The 18,539-nt window shown below is 33.5% G+C and overlaps 1 protein-coding gene across 3 annotated transcripts; it reads right to left on the bottom strand.

Moving 5' to 3' along the window:
* Positions 1 to 2,339: 2,339 nt before the first annotated feature.
* Positions 2,340 to 17,530, bottom strand: LOC123535345 (uncharacterized). Of its 3 annotated transcripts, none has more exons than XM_045317962.2 (15): positions 17,437 to 17,530; positions 17,227 to 17,280; positions 16,405 to 16,487; positions 15,749 to 15,820; positions 14,473 to 14,554; positions 13,964 to 14,067; positions 13,479 to 13,547; positions 12,552 to 12,705; positions 11,691 to 11,849; positions 11,174 to 11,344; positions 10,696 to 10,866; positions 9,019 to 9,107; positions 8,256 to 8,346; positions 6,367 to 6,459; positions 2,340 to 2,658 (listed from the first exon to the last, which is right to left on the bottom strand). In XM_045317962.2, exons 1-15 carry the CDS (start codon positions 17,441 to 17,443, stop codon positions 2,531 to 2,533), a joined length of 1,527 nt encoding a protein of 508 aa, XP_045173897.2. In that variant the 5' UTR covers positions 17,444 to 17,530; the 3' UTR covers positions 2,340 to 2,530. The 3 variants fall into 3 exon arrangements, with proteins under 3 accessions (XP_045173897.2, XP_045173896.2, XP_045173895.2); XM_045317961.2 differs by lacking the exon at positions 2,340 to 2,658 and adding an exon at positions 3,033 to 3,206; XM_045317960.2 differs by lacking the exon at positions 2,340 to 2,658 and adding an exon at positions 4,952 to 5,134.
* Positions 17,531 to 18,539: the final 1,009 nt, after the last annotated feature.

Below are 18,539 nucleotides of genomic sequence, written 5' to 3'. Positions count from 1 at the left end.
CACAGGACCTTCTATGTAGTAAACAATGAACTCCAAAGTCGCCGCTTTGTCAGGGAGGTCGGCAAATCGAAAATTTCGTCCTGAACACAGGTTTGTGCATAAAACATATGAACCACGGGAAGACGTAGCTATATACCCTTGCTTTTTATCGTTACATTTGTTTTATCAGTTGATATATGTCCAAACGAAGATTGAATGTAGACGGAGGGCACCATCTCGGATGAACATCAGGCCATGTTTATGAAACTTAATACGACTTTCCTTGAATATAGCAAGTATCTAGTACCTTAGATGTAAAGTCGTTGAACCCATCTTATTTGTAAAATACACTTTATGTGGTGATTTTCATCACGTGTCCTTATACATTTACCATACATCCTGTAACCTTCACACACAACAGATACGACCAGACACCACGCAAACAACAAATCACACACCAATACACATACACCACTAGCACCATTGTATGCTTTTTACATTACTGAGTTTAGATACTCATGTTGATATTATTATAAAGGTGGTGTTTAGTTTTTAGTACCATGCACTTTAAAATTCTCTTGAAATTCTTATGAGAACGTCCATTTACATGTTTTATTTGTATATTATATGCTGTTATGTTTAATGTCTTGTAAATGGATGAGACTTTAATAAAATAATATCTAAATCTAATCACAATAAAATTACCTAAATAAAACTAAAGTTAAAATTAGAACTCGTTACCTAAACATCGAGAAATTTCTCTGACATAATACTAAAATTCATTAAAATTATCCCGAGGTTGTCTGATCAGGAATTTTAAACCAGCATCAAATTATGCATAACATTTTTTTTCAAATCTATCTGTCATTTACTGACAACGATTTGCGTAATTATGGAAGGAATATGACGACCTGAAACTTCAGAAAATGGAAAATCATGGAGTCTGCCAATGCTGGAGTTTTTGACGTCTCGGTCTTACTTCAGCATTTAATTTAATTATTTATCAAGTAAAGGGATAACTATGATTTCTTTCATTTAAAGAATATAACATTATAGCTGTTTTCAGTCCATTGAAAATCTAGTATTTAGTACATATTACTGGGTGCCTACCAGTCACCGGATAGGAATATATACCGGACAAACGCGACTTTATTTCGATCATATCAGCTAATCAGAAACATTCGACATTTTGTTTTGACTGTCATATATCAGCATTGACCTGACAAGTACGAACAAACGCAGAATGTTGTACCATATACATGTATCACATGTGTTTAAAAAACTGCTGTCCTCTGACATTGGGGCATTGGAATGGCAGGGCGCATGCGCAATATATATTACTTTAAGGAGCACCAAGCGGGTCTTAAACAATTATAGCAAGGAACTGCAGACGACAGTTTACTTTTTAATTCATTCCTCACAGTTAGTTAATATATTAGTAAAAATACTACTTTTACAAAATGAATCAACGTCTGCATTTGCTTGGGCCACGTGTTGAATACTGAAAGAGAGGTGACTATTGGCCAGAAAACACAATCGATTTATATATATTTACCCCCAGTTTGAGCCTCAGTTCTATTAAAACATATTTATAGATTTTTTGGGGGGGGTTTTCTGAAAACAGCATAAACTGAAAAAGATTTGATTTTGTTGGCTCATTGTGATCGCGAGTGGAATAAGCTCCGAGATATTTTCTGCTGATAGAATTTCGTTTAAATGGTAACACGGGTCGGCACCCAGTAAATGATTTTCTCTTTATATCTTGTTTTCACGAAAAACAAAAAATGTCTACTCTATTTTCATAATGTTTTAAATATCAAGCACTAAATATCTAAACGATGTTGAAAAAACATTCAAAAAATTTGATAATTGATGACAAGGTTACAATCCCCTTTCAGGCCTTGCCTCACGATAGACATGTGCTTGTGAAATATCGTTCTATTTACAAGTAAAGATTAAGCAATGCTATGTAGTCCATTTAGATGTTCTTTGTCACAAACATTTTTAATATTTGTGCATATTTTTATAGCAGATTTTCCTCCGCGCAAAAAATATTTTCAAAAAATCATTCTTGACTCAAAGCAAATCACTTGACGACGATAAAACCACGTGATCTTAAAATGGTGTCACGCTTGGCAACATCTGTTAAATCTAACGCTTGCCATAATCTACAGACAAATTGACAAACATGTCACACCCATTAAAACATAATGGAAGTATTCAATCTGATATGTATTGCTGTAACCGTTTCGTAAATTCTTTCATTGTTGACATTTTTTACTGGTACGCGTCACAATGTCGGAAAAAGAAATACATTTAGTGTCACTATTTAATCTTTTTAAATTACAAGCAAAATTTATCATATTTAGATGTCAAGATATAAACTTTGTACAACAAAATTCAAAAATGAAATAAATGTAAGACGGTCGAATTTCTATACAATTTATACGTGATGTCAGAGACTACTTTACCAGAAAGGGAAAGTAACACTGTGTAAGAATTTGATTTTCCGATTACAGAAACTCAAGCACACAATTTATTCATCCATGCTTTATTTCAATTCACAAAGCGGTTTCGCATTAAAGGTCTCACATCCGACATCGGCCATCTTGAAACTGTAACTTGGGTAGAGTATACAACAATCTTCACCATCCGAATTACCCTCACTTGTATTCCAGTCTAAAATACATTTATAAGTGTGAAATAAAAACATGAGCGTTTTTGATCAGCATTTAGTTTACCCTGTTCAAACTCCGGCACAAATGTATGACCTCAATGACGCACACATCTACATTTGCGCACAGAAATTATCTCTCCAGTCAATGATAGATAACGCCATATTTACTCATGTTAGTTTCATGCATTACTGCTCGTAGATTAACTTCAAAAATTCCTATAACTAAATATGGCAACGTTCTGAATTTTGACATCTTAAAGTAATTAGGAATATCTATCGGTCTGATGAACTAATTTTTGAATCATAATCAAATTTAATGATGGGTTCTCTCATTACCTTAATGCTTTGGAAATTAAAGAAAACAGAACGTTCTGTCTTGTACTTCAAACAATTTTCATTTAATCCAATAGATTATTGTAAAACTATATTTCACAAACGACACTGTATGGATCTGAAGAGCCACAATCATTCCATTTGTAAGAAAACGACCGAAGAAATACTGCATGATCTTCAGCAATACCTGCATTGTCTGGCTGTCCACTTTCCCAGTCTGAAAATGTTTCTATCATTCTTAGGTAATACACCACTAGACAGTCGACACAAAATAAATTAAAGGGACAACGTCACTGGCGACTTAAATCAAACGTCTGACAGACTTCAAAATTGCAAAGCCTTACAAGCGTTGGTGTTGACATCTAGGGTGTCGTTAGATGTTTGATTGATTTAAAAAGGTCTAATTAGTGTAAAATTCTATCAAGACTTGCTGTGATAAGTTAAAGTTTGAAAGGTCATGTTCTGCTACTGTAAAGTCATATCTCTCGTTATTAATTGCACATAAAAGTAAGTGTAACTATTCTTTTTATGCATAATTATCGTTATATTTAAACTTTCAGTTTCATCTTAATCGGCAATCAGCAATACATTTTGCCATTGGCAATTTACAAATATAATTTAAGATAATCACAGAGATGACCACCGTTCTCACATACAGCAATTAGATAAGCCGGATGTATGCCGTATGATTTCACTATATCGTGATAATATAAAGCTAGAACAGCTTTTAAAATATTTTACGAAGTTGAAAAATATAGGAACATTCGTGTAAAATTATTTTAAAATTAGACCTGATGTTTTTGACGAGAAATCTGAAAAGTTTCCACTACACATATAAAACGAAAAGTGATCGCGCCCCTGGCGGCCATGTTTTTCGGTGAATCGACTTAATTTGAACACTCTAGGTAGAGGGAACAAGGACCATTTGTGATAAATCATTTTAAAATTGGGCCAGTTGTTTCATACAAAAAGAGTTTTAATGTTCCCTTAAACACATTCTGGGGATAATGACCACGCCCTCTGGTCGCCATGCTTTTTGGTCGAATTGGAACAATCTTGGTAGAGGGTCACACAAGGATCATTTGTGTGATATTATTTTAAAATTATCCAGCAGTTTCACACAAGAAGATTTTACTATGTACATTTGGGGGCAAAAAAGACCTGGCGGTCATGTTTCTTTGACGAATTGGAATAATTTGAAAAGTCTTGGCAGAGGGTCACACAAGGCCCAATTGTGTGCAATTATATTAAATTTGGGCCAGCAGTTTCATATCAGAAATTTTTCAGAATTTCCACTATATGTATATAGGGAAAAGTGACTATGTTTTTTTTTGCTAATCAGAACAACTTAAACTGTCTTAGTAGATAATCAAAGAAGGTCCATTTGTGTGAAATTATTTTAAAATCTGACAAGCGGTTTAGGAGCAGATGTCATTTGAAACGTTTTCAGCTTTTAGCTGTGGTAGCATCTATGTGCAAACAAGCGCGACCGTTTGAAAAACATTCTTGAAGAAAACATCCAAGGCACATCCAGGACGAGGTTCATCAACTTTCAACCAACAGTTTCAGAGGAGATGTTGTTCAGGCGAATGTGTGGACAGACGAACGGACAGAAGACGGACAGACGAACGACGGACGGAGAGGGATCGAAATAGCTCACCATGAGCACAAAGCATTCACTTTGTGCTCAGGTAGCTAAAAAATGCGAAACATTTCTCATTATCCATATTCAAAGATCATACTTCATACACATTCGTACACGCATGTAAACTACTTGTAGCATTACACAATCTAAAATTGTGCGATAAATAAGTATATTCACATATAAATTGCAAGGTATTAAATGTGTTAAATAGGATTGGCAAGTCCTAAATAATTGATGCTCTGCATCTTAGACAATACTTAACAACCAGAAACTAAATGTCTTTGAAAGGTTAAGGAAGTCAAAGAAAACAAGAATGGTCATTTTGGTATTTTTAAGCAATTGCATCAAAATACACAAAGTACGGTAAATCTATCTTTCACAAATAACACTAAAATAATGATCTCCACAGCCATAATCATTCCATTGAAACGAAGCTGAATGAAGTAGAACCGCACAATCATCAGCCCAGTTGCTATTGTCTGGACCTCCTCTAAGCCAGTCTGAAAATGTGTCTGTCTTTTTAGGCCATAACCCACAAAATGACCAAGTTCAAGAGCCGAAGTGTAAAACAACTGAATACGTGAGAAGAGTTTTAAACTAATTTAAAGTAGGGATTATATTTTAGCGAAGTTTTCAATAATGCGTCTGGGTAGTGAATTGTAATGCGGGCTATTTTTATAACACTGTTTAGAAAATATGAGTTATCAAAATTATATATTAAATAAGTACACTCGTCAGGTTATAGACACGAAAATATGTTTTAGTTAGTTTTTGGTATGGCCTATGTGTGAATACGTAAAAAACAACAACTTCAAAATAGTTTAACAAGCTGTGAGACGACTGTGTCAGCTATCTCTGTGTTAAATAAAGTCAAGACTGGGATCCATATCCTCGAGTATATTTATAATTATATAAATGAACAATACGTTGTATTCAGGTACCAAAAATGATATTAAAGGTCCAATACTAAGGAAAGTGAACATTTTAATTTCTTTTAAAAAGCACAGAAACTATTTCATTTTATTGGAAAATGAAAGTTGGTATGTAGAAATTCGAAATAAATCGCAGTATATGTACAATTATTTTTCTATGAAGTATGAAGAAAGTTAAAAAGACCTGGGGGTCATTCTGTTGATTCATTGAAATTTCAACATAATACACATACATTTCTTTGAGTTCCAAAGACCTTCTGTAAATTTTGACCTGCCAATCTTCATTATTTAGTGATTTGCAGAAGTCTATGCACTGGCTATGAAAAAAATTGCCAACTCACTTTCCCTTAGTAATGGACCTTTAACATAATGTTCAAAATGTCCAATTTGTTGATTCTTGAAATTACCATTACAGTTAAGCTGGACTCCTTCTTTGATAATATAATAGATATTTTGCAATTCAATTGTGTTAATGTTTATGTTTATAAATAGAAGTTTATGTAAATACTATTTATGATGAATGTGTGTATATCTATACTTATTCAGTGTTGCAACAAACCATCCACGAGTTATATGGGTCCATTTAATTGTCATGCCAAATAGTTAAATCGTCTTAAGCAGCGAAGACGACGTCAGTGTCTTTTATCCATCACTATTTTGCTGTATCATTGAAATTTTATAGTATAAATTCTAAATTGGTTTGCATAGTGTGGCACTTTAGCAACAACAGAGGGTGAACACATACTTTAGAAATATAAAACACGATGCTTGACGAAATACACGGATAATAATTGTCTTACTAGTATAATTGACACGCTGGTTTGTGTCTGTCCATTTCCACGTTCCTTCAACGTCACTATCGGTCATACCTATCCACCAACCATTACCTGGATCTACCGAGTAAAGACATTTTAAAATTGTGGGTATGTAACTCTCCATAATTTAAACAATGCAAATTGGAAGACGCTTCCGTAGTGTATTGTCACCGTCAAAAGCTTGTCAACGAGCCAGTTTTCCCTGTTTATATTTTTGCGGTAGATTTCAAAAGTTTCTTTTCAACAGGTCTCAACTATGCACCTTTCGATAAACATGATGACTCTCTTACAGCAAATGGTGTAATTTGACTTGTTGCGATACGCTAAAAATTCTGCAAATACAGTGTGTTACTGTAAATGTAATATATAGTGCTAATTTGCTGTTTACCAGAAAGTATCTTATTAAATCCTGCATCATATATGCAATACGTTTCAGATACATTATTCAAATTATGATTGAAAATATTAATGCCATGGAATCTTTGAATTACTTCTCTTGATAATACCACCGGGGTACCTTCCATGCGCTGACCATGGATCAGCTGTTTTTTGCAACTATTCTAGACATTTAACCACATCGGTAAAAATGTCATGTATATAAATAGTACACTGCACATGTATTGCAAATGTAACCACAAATCTATTTTGAAGTATGTATCAATATGCATTGCATCATCTTAAATATGTTTCCAGTATTTAAATTATGCTGAAATATACAGTATCTATGTCGAAATATATTGCACTAATACCTAAAGATCCCCTGCGAGATACTGAAGAACCATTTTTGAACATGTCTGCAGGAAAGTGGCAACATCAAGAACTTTAATTTCAAAGACCAGTACTTCAACAGTTCAAGAACCTTTATTACCAGAAAATCGCCCATCAATAACCTTGATTTCAATAAATGTTTTGGATTGAGTAGTTTAATAGCAGGTTTTTGAACTTTAACAGAATTGATTCTAGAACAGTTGATGAACCAATTCTTGAAATACTGGAAGAACCCTTTCTTAAACAGTTCAAGAATTCAGACACGACTGCTTTTCGAATTTAAACGAGATGATAAGGTCATACACATTCTTTTAAAATAATCAAAATTAGGGATGAAATATCGGTACTAAATATGATTGACTTTGGCATTTTGATGTATCAGGAGATTGTAATTGTTGAGGTCAGATCTTGCCGATAATCGAACTTGAATACGATATTATAGCCTTATTCATTTTGTCAAAGTTTAGATGTGATTGCTTCAAAATTGATGACAAGTAAAGACGGCGGACTGATTGACAAAGGCATGTATCTTTAGCTGGCATCAATATCTACGATCCTCAGCACTCACATTGAGCACGCAGGTAAGACGAACATTTTATCTATCACTAAAATGTATGGTACAGTGCTTAATGTTTTTGTCAGAATACTAAAGTCTAAAAAAGCCATAATATATAGTCTGATAACTTCTTATCTCATTATACTTGACTTCATTAATTTTATAAGTAACTAGCACCACTGGAGTATATTTGCTGTATATTAGGTATATTAAAAGGTAACATAATGATACATATTCAAAAGCAGCGTGTTAATTGCAACATATACTGCATATCCAGCATAATTATTCATCATGCTCGAACAATACTGCAAAATAGCAGAACACAAACAGTATGTTTTGGAGCATGAATGCAAAATCTCCAGCTCAGTATGATGCAATTCTGCAAGGAAGATTTAGTACGTTCATATAAAATGTAACTTTTGGATACAAGGATGTCATTATTTAACCAACAGACTTGGAACGAACGGTCATATGCAAAACTATAGTTTAATACACAGAACAACTGGTAGAAAACGTTAAAGATATTTATATTTTAGAAGAGAAACCTTACTTGAAAACGTGTTGAGATGATCCACAATGAAGGTATTTTCACTCGCCGATTCTATATGCACCATTGTCGATTTCCGTGCATGGCAAAAGCTCTATATAACGACAATGTTGAATGCTAATAAAGTACTTTCTATGTATATTAATATTTCAGTATAACGTTGCAAACATTTTCAAAGTAGCAATCAAATAAAGAAGATTTAAATAACCACCGGCTTATATCAATTTATCCACGACATCTGAACCACTTGAAAGAAGTATCGCCATCCAAATACAACGATGTATCAAATATGCAGCATTTTAAACATAGTTCAGCGCAACAACAATTTGAGTAGCACTAACCTTTTTCGGCTACCATTACTTGTTACAAATATTTTCATCATTTAAAAATGTGATGGGCCATTATTCTCTAATTTTGATTTCATAGATGACATTATTTTTACATATGATATGATCGATTGATTTTCAAGAGCGCTGATAGTTTAATTTAGTCCCCTTGACGCTTTCGGAATCTAAATCAATAACAGGCAGAGGCTCTTGCGTAGACCGTAAGGGTTCCATCTTACGTCCTTTACTATTTTAACTATTATAAACTGTATAAAATACATCAATGAATCTATAGCAATTTGTGCTAATATGGAAGTATTGACTTATACGATACTGATTTGACGGTGCGTAAGTTTATTCCCTGGATTTCTACCGTACCTGTAGGTAAAGGCGCGTTGCGCAAAAAGTATATATATTGCATATTACAAAGTCTGTTATACCTGTGCATTTGAAAATGTTACAGCAGAGTGTTCAAAGAAGTAACACGAAGAATGATAAGCAATCCAATTGTCTGGACATGTTGTTTCAACTAAAATTGATTAATAGTAATATGATCGTGCTTGCTCTTATATTAATAACTAAATGCAAAGGTAATATATGTCAGAATAAATTAACACAGCCCATAAATGAAAAGACATTCAGTCACATGAATGACTTATAAATGTAAACAAAAGCAATAAAACGGAAATTGATAGAATGAAATTATTGAAACTAACTATTAAATGTTAAAAAGCAAGCAACTGTACTTGAACATATTTGCTATTTCTACGAACCGCATGAGACAAAAATGTCTTTTAACAAAAATATTTTAGCATTGTAAAAACGTAACGGTTATAAGGAACTCGTCGGGGTAAAAATGTTATGTCCGAGGTGCGCTATATCCACAGTTCGCTTTAAAAACATCTGACGGACGTATAGCGAACATGTCTGGGAAAACTGTGATTTGAGTCATTTTTGATGTGTGTATTTGCGGTTTTATCAGAACAGAGTTGTACTCTTTAATATAATAGGGTTATTATTATAGTAGCTCAATCTGGGATACTGTATTCGCCTCGAGTGGATTTTTGTCAGATCAGATCTCACGAGGCGCGCAAGCGCCGAGTGTGATACCACCTTGCAAAATCCACGACAGCCGACTACAGACTCCCAGATCGAGACCCTTTTATTATATACCTCCACCTTTTATATTGGTGTTTTGTTATTGAACGAAACCTTCAATGTTTATCGATGTTAAAATGGAACTTAGTGAAGTTTTTATGTGCGCTATTTATAGAACTGTGTCAGGCCATGCATATTAATGAAAGTAGTCCGGTAACATACAATACAAAAGGTACAATACTGCCTGTTCATATTTACTTGTGAAATACAGGCCGATTTTTTACAGAATTTAAAAGGTATATAATAAATTATTTTATATTGATTTGTCATTGACCTAGATATGATATTTTATTCCAATTCAGTTTTTTTCAGTAGACTGTTAATAACCGAAAACATAAAATTATATTTTGTTCGGTGAATTCTTTACCTTCGTGTGAAGAGTATATAAAGGGGGGAACTAACTGCTTTGATTATTTTGGAATTTGCATTATGATGATTATCACTTGTCATAATAACACATGACCAATTACAACAGTGTACTTTCATGTTACAGTAGCTTTATCACACTTAATTAAATGCTAATCATAAATGCGATGTTAGGTACTCTATCGCACAATGACAATAAGGGGTTACCACGTTTTTTTTCTCACCTACGTATTGTACGTTTGAGACAAAGGCGTTTAAATTAAACATTGTAGTTATTGAAAATATACATGAATTTTCATAAAATAAATACAATAGCGACGAATTTATAAATTTGCATACTTCAGTTTGGTACAAATGACAGTGAAACTTGAAATTACGGACTAAATTCATTATAAACGAGCGAAATGTCATACTGGGCCAAATAAATGTGTTTCTTATAACCGAGTTTTGACTATATCCGAATTCGTTTTATCAGTGTGGTTTTCATATAAAATGTATAGGGGAACCGTCGGGCCAGAAAAATGAGTTCCTTATAACCGAGATTTCCTTATAACCGAGTTTGCTATAAGTGAGTCTTACTGTATAAGACTTACCTGGACAAGCCTGTTGGTTGCAAAATGAAATATCTAAATGATCGCCTGAACAAAACAAGCCACCTTGACTTTGGTCTGTGCTAGTACAGTGCCTGACTCTACTTCTTGTTCCATTTAGACAGGTTAGCGAACACGAACCCCACGATTCCCAATCGGACCACGTACCTTCGACTATAAATTGAAAAATCCAGACATAAGACATTACACCGTCTTTTATACTTTTAAATCTCAGAGAGTTAATAATCCTTTCAATCTAAATAATAAAGTCAATTTGAAAATCTAATCTTTTGGCATTATATTCACACAAAGATTTAATTTTGTTCTTTTCAAAGTCCATGTTTATTCTACGATACTACACACGCAAGGCCGCACAAATTTGTCCGAAATTATCAATTCGAGCTACTGGTTGCCTTAATGACCAAAATATTAATTCCAAAACGTGTAAATATTTTAATACTATAGTATTTTATTAACATACTTAAGCATATTCCATCATTACAGCTTTTACTCTCTTTGCTACCACCTATACAATTGTGCGCATGCGCGATATCAATCTGATGAAGACATGTCCTTGTTCTCGTAACTGTTCCTTCATTACAAGTCTGTGAGCAATCTGACCATATGCTCCATTCGGACCATCCAAAATGTCCTGGAAAATGAACAAGACTTCAATAGATATCAAATGCCAATCTTATATGTTCTAAACATGCATATAATTTTGATGCTCAGCACTGTAAAAATCATTTAATTCCGTTTGTAGTTTCAGCCAACAAAGTTAGTTTGTGCGGACAAGAATTTGTTGATGTAAAATAGGTAACGATATTTTTTTTTTAATTTGTAGTTTAACATATAAGATTTTGATAAATACAACTCAATTTGTGTGAAATTTAGACGGTACAAATGCAACATTTAATGTATTGTGTTTTAATTTTCAAAACATTTTGACGTTTGTTTTACAATCATATATCGCCCGAAGATTTAATCAATAAATTTACCGCAGATCCCACAGGTTTTCGGGCACATCTCATCAACTTTTGGTAGAATTACACATGCGTTACTGTCAAGACTTCCGAATGCAACACATGCATCTACGTTTTTGTCTACACATGTAGTATTGTCACCTATCAGGTCAAGTTGGTGTGAGGGCCCGACAGCTAGAATTAAGAGTGAGATTGCAGTAGTCCATGCCATGTAATAATTAATAAAGGTTCACGAAGATATTAGATTGACCGGAAATAGAAGTGTGGATTGTTTCACGTAAGTTAGATAAATTAATATTCGTATTTTAGTGTTATTTTACCAATGCTTATAATGATGCAATTGTTCAATGCGTACCATTGAAAAGACGTTACAGTCGTTACTAGCCTTCTAAAAATTTCATATACTAGAAAAAGTACATTGCAGTTGCAAGGATGTAATATCTAAAACTCTTTCAACGGAAATGAATTTACGTGACGCATATGTAGTTTGGTTTTCAAATTAACACATGCATTTAACGAACACTAGTGAATCATGCAACACCGCGGATGTCTAAGCTTGTTATATCTCAAAAGTGTTCTTATTCATGACTTATTTTCTATATCTGCATAATTTTCTTTATATTTAAGTGATGTTATGTTATCTTCTCAATCTGTTATGCCAAGAATGAAAAAGCCGATTACAAGACAGTATCAAGATGGAAAAACGTAAACGCCAAAAGCATCCCCAATAGAGAAAAACAAATCGACATTGTGACCAGACAATAAAGTCTTTTAGCCTATCAGTTTAAGCCACATGAATAACACCTTAAGACAGCAGCGGCGTTAAATAGCGCATGGTTAAGTTTGCATTAGGTTTATAGTTACAGTGTAACCTACATAAATGCAGATTTTGCTGACATGCTAGTGCATTACAATGGTCGTTTTCACAACACACAGAACACGTTAAAGCCGACGAATTTGTGGAGCTTGTGAAACGTTTTCCAACAATTGTTATCGGATTGGCTGTGACGGAGGATCTCGTAGAGCAGTGCTAAAATAAATAATAAGACATACCGCTGGGTTGGCAAAATTTATCAAGTGTTTGATTCACTTGAGTAGTGAAGGGCATCTCTCTAGATCACTTTTTTCCTTCTTTGTCTAAATAAAGCCGCTATCTTGGATTGGGAGCAGTCAATTTTCGGGATGGGACTCATTCAAATGAAATGACGCCGCGTTAGTATATTTATCCGCCATTTTAGATTGATATAGAAGTCATTAGAAAATCAGGTTAGGAGATATATGAAATATTGTTTAATAAGTTGTATTAAGCAGGCGCCCTCATCTCTGTTAGTTGGTCTAAGGATCGCGGGGTCGTGAGTTCGATCCTCGGGCGGGGCGTATGTTCTCCGTGACTATTTGATAAACGACACTGTGTCTGAAATCATTAGTCCTCCACCTCTGATTCATGTGGGGAAGTTGGCAGTTACTTGCGGAGAACAGGTTTGTACTGGTACAGAATCCAGGAACACGGGTTAGGTTAACTGCCCGCCATTATATGACTGAAATACTGTTGAAAAACGGCGTTAAACCCAAAACAAACAAACAAACATCTCTGTTAAGTAAATGTAACTGTTTGCGGATATGTATATTTTAAGATTTAATAGTTATGAATATAACCCAGCCCTAGAGTGGCATATACTTGAAAATTATTTAGAAACATCCCCAAACTGTGAAATGCATAACTTGTTAAACAATATTTGTAAAATTTACGGAAACGCATATTGACCCCTCTTATATTTGTCAAAGTGTTTTCTATAATTATACCTGTTTATTCATACAACCGAGCCGAAATCTTTTATTTCCATATACTGTAACTTCACGTACATAACATATCTACAATATAAATTAAGACCTTTCATTTAAAAGATATTTAAATAGGAAAGTTTTAAATATATCACGGCATATAAACTTGATTTGTTTGTATGTTTTGTGATATCTGAGCAATAAAACGCCGATATTGGATATATATTTGTAAGCACAATTAGATTTTTTGTTTTACATGCCAGTATTGACTGGTAGAATGTTTTCCTCACTAAATACGTACAATATTCTTATAAAGTTTGTATTGAAGACGTATGGAAGGTTGCTGCGCCAAAACATTACGTCATTTGCTTTATGTTGGCAACAGTATTTGGCATTTTACGCCGTACACATGACCATGATATTAATATAAAATTATGAACGCATTATATATATTTATTCGGACACATTATTGATTTGTGTATGTTTAAAGTAATCGTTCGTTTTACCTCGTTTTCGTTACATTGCACCAAGTTTGTACAAATGTTTGGACTGGTTGTTAATTCACAAGACAGACAGCGCGGAGGTCTGTCCGACTTTCCTTTAGGAGAAACTGAAATATTTAATTGTGTAGCAAAATTACTTGATGTCCTTTCTATTCACAGATACGTCTCACAAAATAATGTAATAAAATAATATAAAAGTATTTTGATGTCACAATTATATGGATCGATTTAAAGATCGTATACTAAATCTAAGTATTGTCAATTGTTGTAATTTTACCCTTAATCTATTTACCATATTAACAATGTGCAATATTTCCATACAAAAATCACAGATAACAGTTATTTTAACATCTTCACATATATCACACTGTCGAACATTTATACATTAAAATCAATAAATTTTACTTTTTTTCGTCATAGCGTTATAAATATGAAAATAAAAACAGTAAAACATGTTTTGACGTATTACGAAAGGACGTGTTATAACCAAGCCTCATCACATAATTTCTAACCTGGAATGTTACACTTATTCAAATTGCACAGGTTTTCCATGCAAACATCCGAACAAAATGTTGAATCTTCTCTTACTGCAGACTAGGAAATAAAAAACAATCATGTACAGGAATACACAATGTATGTAACAATGAGGGACTTTAGTGAGTTTCAAATTGTCTCTCTTATTGGATTATGTCCAAGATAATAAAATTGTAAGTTTGTTCCATCATTTGGAATCCTTTGACTTTATCGCTGTTTTGTCTATGAGATAGCTCAGTTCTAAGGTGTGAGATATCTTGCATGTTTGTTAAACTAAATGTCCGGAATGTCAAAAGTAAGACACGTGTGTGTTTATAGAATATATAGCTGAAAGCATTATTAAATTAATAGTCATGATGATCAATATCTTAGCTTCATTTACATCATATTGTTACAAATAACATAACGATAACAACAGAGTAATCCAAATGAAAGGACCTACTTACTTAAGACAGTATGAAAGGGAGATAACTGACCAAAGTCTCCCATTCTGGGAATATATTTATATGTATGTGTATGTATGTATGTACACAATATTTGTTAATTGCTATCGATTATCGATTAGTTTTCTCCCAAAGCACGTGAATTGCATTTTTTTCAAACTTTAAGATATCTTTTATTTCAAAGATAAAGAAGTTAATGAAAACATCCTGTTTTGAAAATAGCGTATGTACATTGTCTTCCGAAAAAGGCAATCTCGAGTTCAGATGCAATGCAATACAGACATAAAGTATTGACGCTCTTCTGTCTTTAGAGTTAATATGCGCCCAATTAACAGGTTGAATGTTTTGCCTTCGACCGCTCCAAGGCGGTGCCCCATTGTCTTTCTTTCTTTATTTATTTATTTATTTTTCTGTTCTTGTATTATCTTTGTCAAGGTATCGTCATGTCAAGGTCTTTCATTTACAAATCCGTATACATAATTTACTGTAGGATAATGTTGCGAGAACTTTTGGGTCGACCCTTTTGCCTATTATATGTACAATTGACGTAGTTATCTGTTTATATATGTATATATTGGCAATAAAATATGTTTAAACTAAACTGTAGGATTTCATTTCAAGGAGACTGTATTTCTGGAACGTTACTTTTACTAAGTTTGAATGAATAAGTCAGGCAATATTTCAATTAAGTTTAGGATCTTTCTCTAAGTTTGAATGGATAAATCAGGCAATATTTCAATTAAGTTTAGGATCTTTCTCCAAGTTTAAATGAATAAATCAGGCAATACTTCAATTAAGTTTAGAAACCTACCCTATCACGTGAGCACCCTACTGTATATTGAACATCTCCGGTAGATAAACCATCGGCACGAGCATAACAAACCTATTGATAGAATTTATACAGTTACAACGCTTCTTTCTACGATTTATTTCAAGTATTGCATAGCGTCTATATTAGGCGGCCAGATTATCTTGTATGTGAGGAAGCCATCCAGCTGGCTTACGGAAGGTCGGTGGTTCTACCCAGGTGCCCGCTCGTGATGAAATGATGCACGGAGATGCACCTGGGGTCTTCCTCCACCATTAAAGCTGGAAAGTCGCCATATGACCTATCATGTGTCGGTGCGACGTTAAATCCAACAACAAAAGATTATCGTGTTGAAATATCGCAAATTTGAGTATCTAAACAACTCTGTATATTCTTATCTCTTATCAGTGAACTTTCCGCATGCCAGTAGTAAATGCATGTCATGTCTCTTTCCTTTTAAGATAATGATATGAAACAGACTTAAACAAAACCTTATCGTATCTGTTTTAAAGACCTAAATATTCATGCTACTGCAGGCAAAGCTTTGATAAAAACAATATTCTGCATATTGTTTGGAAGAACGGTTTCGAAAATATTTATCAACATATTTATAAATAAAAATGAAGCTAAGAAAATTAAGTACTGCAGATATATCCCACCTCATTAAACGTACACTGGGTCACGTTCATACAGTCTTCACTTGTTTGAAAGTTTTTGCATGAATAGCATCGCATCGCAGGTACTTGGGTGAGAAAAATACAAAACATATTTATCAACTTGCTGTCTATCATTCAATTTTGATATTTACATAGCTTTTGTATTCGCAAAGATAAACTTATGTGACCCCTGTGTACAATTTATAATAATTTGATATTTATATGACGTCACATAATGACGGAACATTTCAGAAGTCTGATTGCACATTGATAGTTCAACGTCATGTTTAATGAAAGCATTAACGTACGCTACCCTAGTAAAGCATGCATTATATGCCATTTTAAAACGATATCTATTCATTTGTTGACGAATGTATCGTTTCAGTGATCTATAACTAGATTTATGCATATTTTAACAACATGAAAACAGAAAACATGTGAATATATAGCATATAAATGGCTGTTTTATAATTTCCATTGGTGGATGTATATTTTAGACAAAACAGTTTAAATACAATACTTGCAATTGGTTATCATGATTTGAAATCGCGGTTTAATAATTTCCTTTTGGAAAAGAAATACAAGGTTGTGCTTAACGTACACGTCGAGGTCTTCGGATATATATTTTAGATAATGAGCAAATTTTAAAAGCAGTTCAGATACTGGCAAATGGTTATCATGTTTTGGGCAATATACAAATGCATACATGCACTACTATTAAGTACTTGCAACTGGTTATCATGTTTTGGACAATATACAAATGCACACATGCAACCTATTAAAATAGTTGACATGTGGCTTATTGATTATAGATAAAACACTAACCTTGTAATAAACAGGCACCAATGACGACTGTTACAATACAAATATTCTTCAGTTCTAAAAAAGCATAAAACATAGTACTATTCACTGTACTGTAAATTACTAGCTATTACACGACAAATAAGTTAACGGGGCATGTCGTAAACGAAATTTATTTAACTTAACTTAGATGTATCTCAAGAAAACTTAAAAGGAAATACTGAAATAACAAACCATTCATTTCCGCCGTTGTTTTCTTCCGTCATTCCATAAAATAAGTTTTGATCGTGCGCGTAACTATCAATTCTTATCTTCAGCGAATTTAAGGAATGTGCTCACCAAGTTATAAGGCCACGCTTAAGAAGTTTGTGTACATATTTTACAAAGGAAGAGATGTGCAGATAATTTGCAGAACATATGTGAAGCAAAGTTACCATTGTCAGTGTTGTAACCATACAGTTTAATAATGTAGGTTGTTTTGGGCTAGTTAACTTTACTTGTTAAGTGTACTGTGTCATTTTTATTTAGATTTAATTCTAAACTCTGCAGCAGCTTTTTTGTATTTACCTTTTTTTTGAAGTATGTTAGAAAAAAGCTATTCACTTTCAGCTTTAAAGGATGTCGTTCATTTTTAAGAAAATATTGACAATAAATTATCGGGACTTAGGTAGTGAACCCGTTAAGACACTCGGTAATTTCCGTTCGATTACATTTTCAACGACTGTGCTTTCGGTGTTTTCTGTCTTTAACGGAAAGCCAGGTGCGCGTTAAGCTATATTTATTTCCGAAGGATGCCAAAATTACAAACGAGAATACGTAATCACACGGAAATTGCCGATTTTCATTACAGTTCTACTACATGTACCTTAAATCCCTTTCTACACCTTTTCTCAGTGGCAATCAATTTAGGGTCTGGTGTTGTTTGAGTATTGTTCTATTTTAGCGCCGTCGACAATGTGTTTTGATAAATCGGAATGATTTGAATAATCTTGGTAAGAATCACCGAAGAAATAATTTGTATGAAATTATTTCAAAATCAGAAAAGAAATGTCTTCTATGTATATATTGCTCTTAGAAAAATATCATAATGTGCAATTTATTTCGAAAGAATATATAAACGCAGTTGTATGTAATATTACATAAATACACGTACATGGCACGGGATTACTTTTCCTTTATTTCAGTTATTAAAATAACATAATATACTTCGTTTGCCACAACGGACAGATTTTATTTGATGCGTACATAAAAACCAAGGGAGACAAGTTATAAACAGAACAAGTCATAAACATTCACAGGTTGTCGTTACCTTGCAAAAGATCCAGTGGAAGAAAATA

Source organism: Mercenaria mercenaria, chromosome 12, assembly GCF_021730395.1.
Source record: "Mercenaria mercenaria strain notata chromosome 12, MADL_Memer_1, whole genome shotgun sequence".
Taxonomy (NCBI): domain Eukaryota; kingdom Metazoa; phylum Mollusca; class Bivalvia; order Venerida; family Veneridae; genus Mercenaria; species Mercenaria mercenaria.
This window is presented reverse-complemented; position numbering and strand designations above follow the sequence as displayed.

Coding starts and splice junctions, on each gene's coding strand:
- LOC123535345 (XM_045317960.2), bottom strand. Junction 9,108..10,695: donor CAACCAACAGGCTTGTCCAG/GTAAGTCTTATA, acceptor AATCAATTTTAG/TTGAAACAACATGTCCAGAC. Junction 8,347..9,018: donor TAACATTTTCAAATGCACAG/GTATAACAGACT, acceptor GTCGTTATATAG/AGCTTTTGCCATGCACGGAA.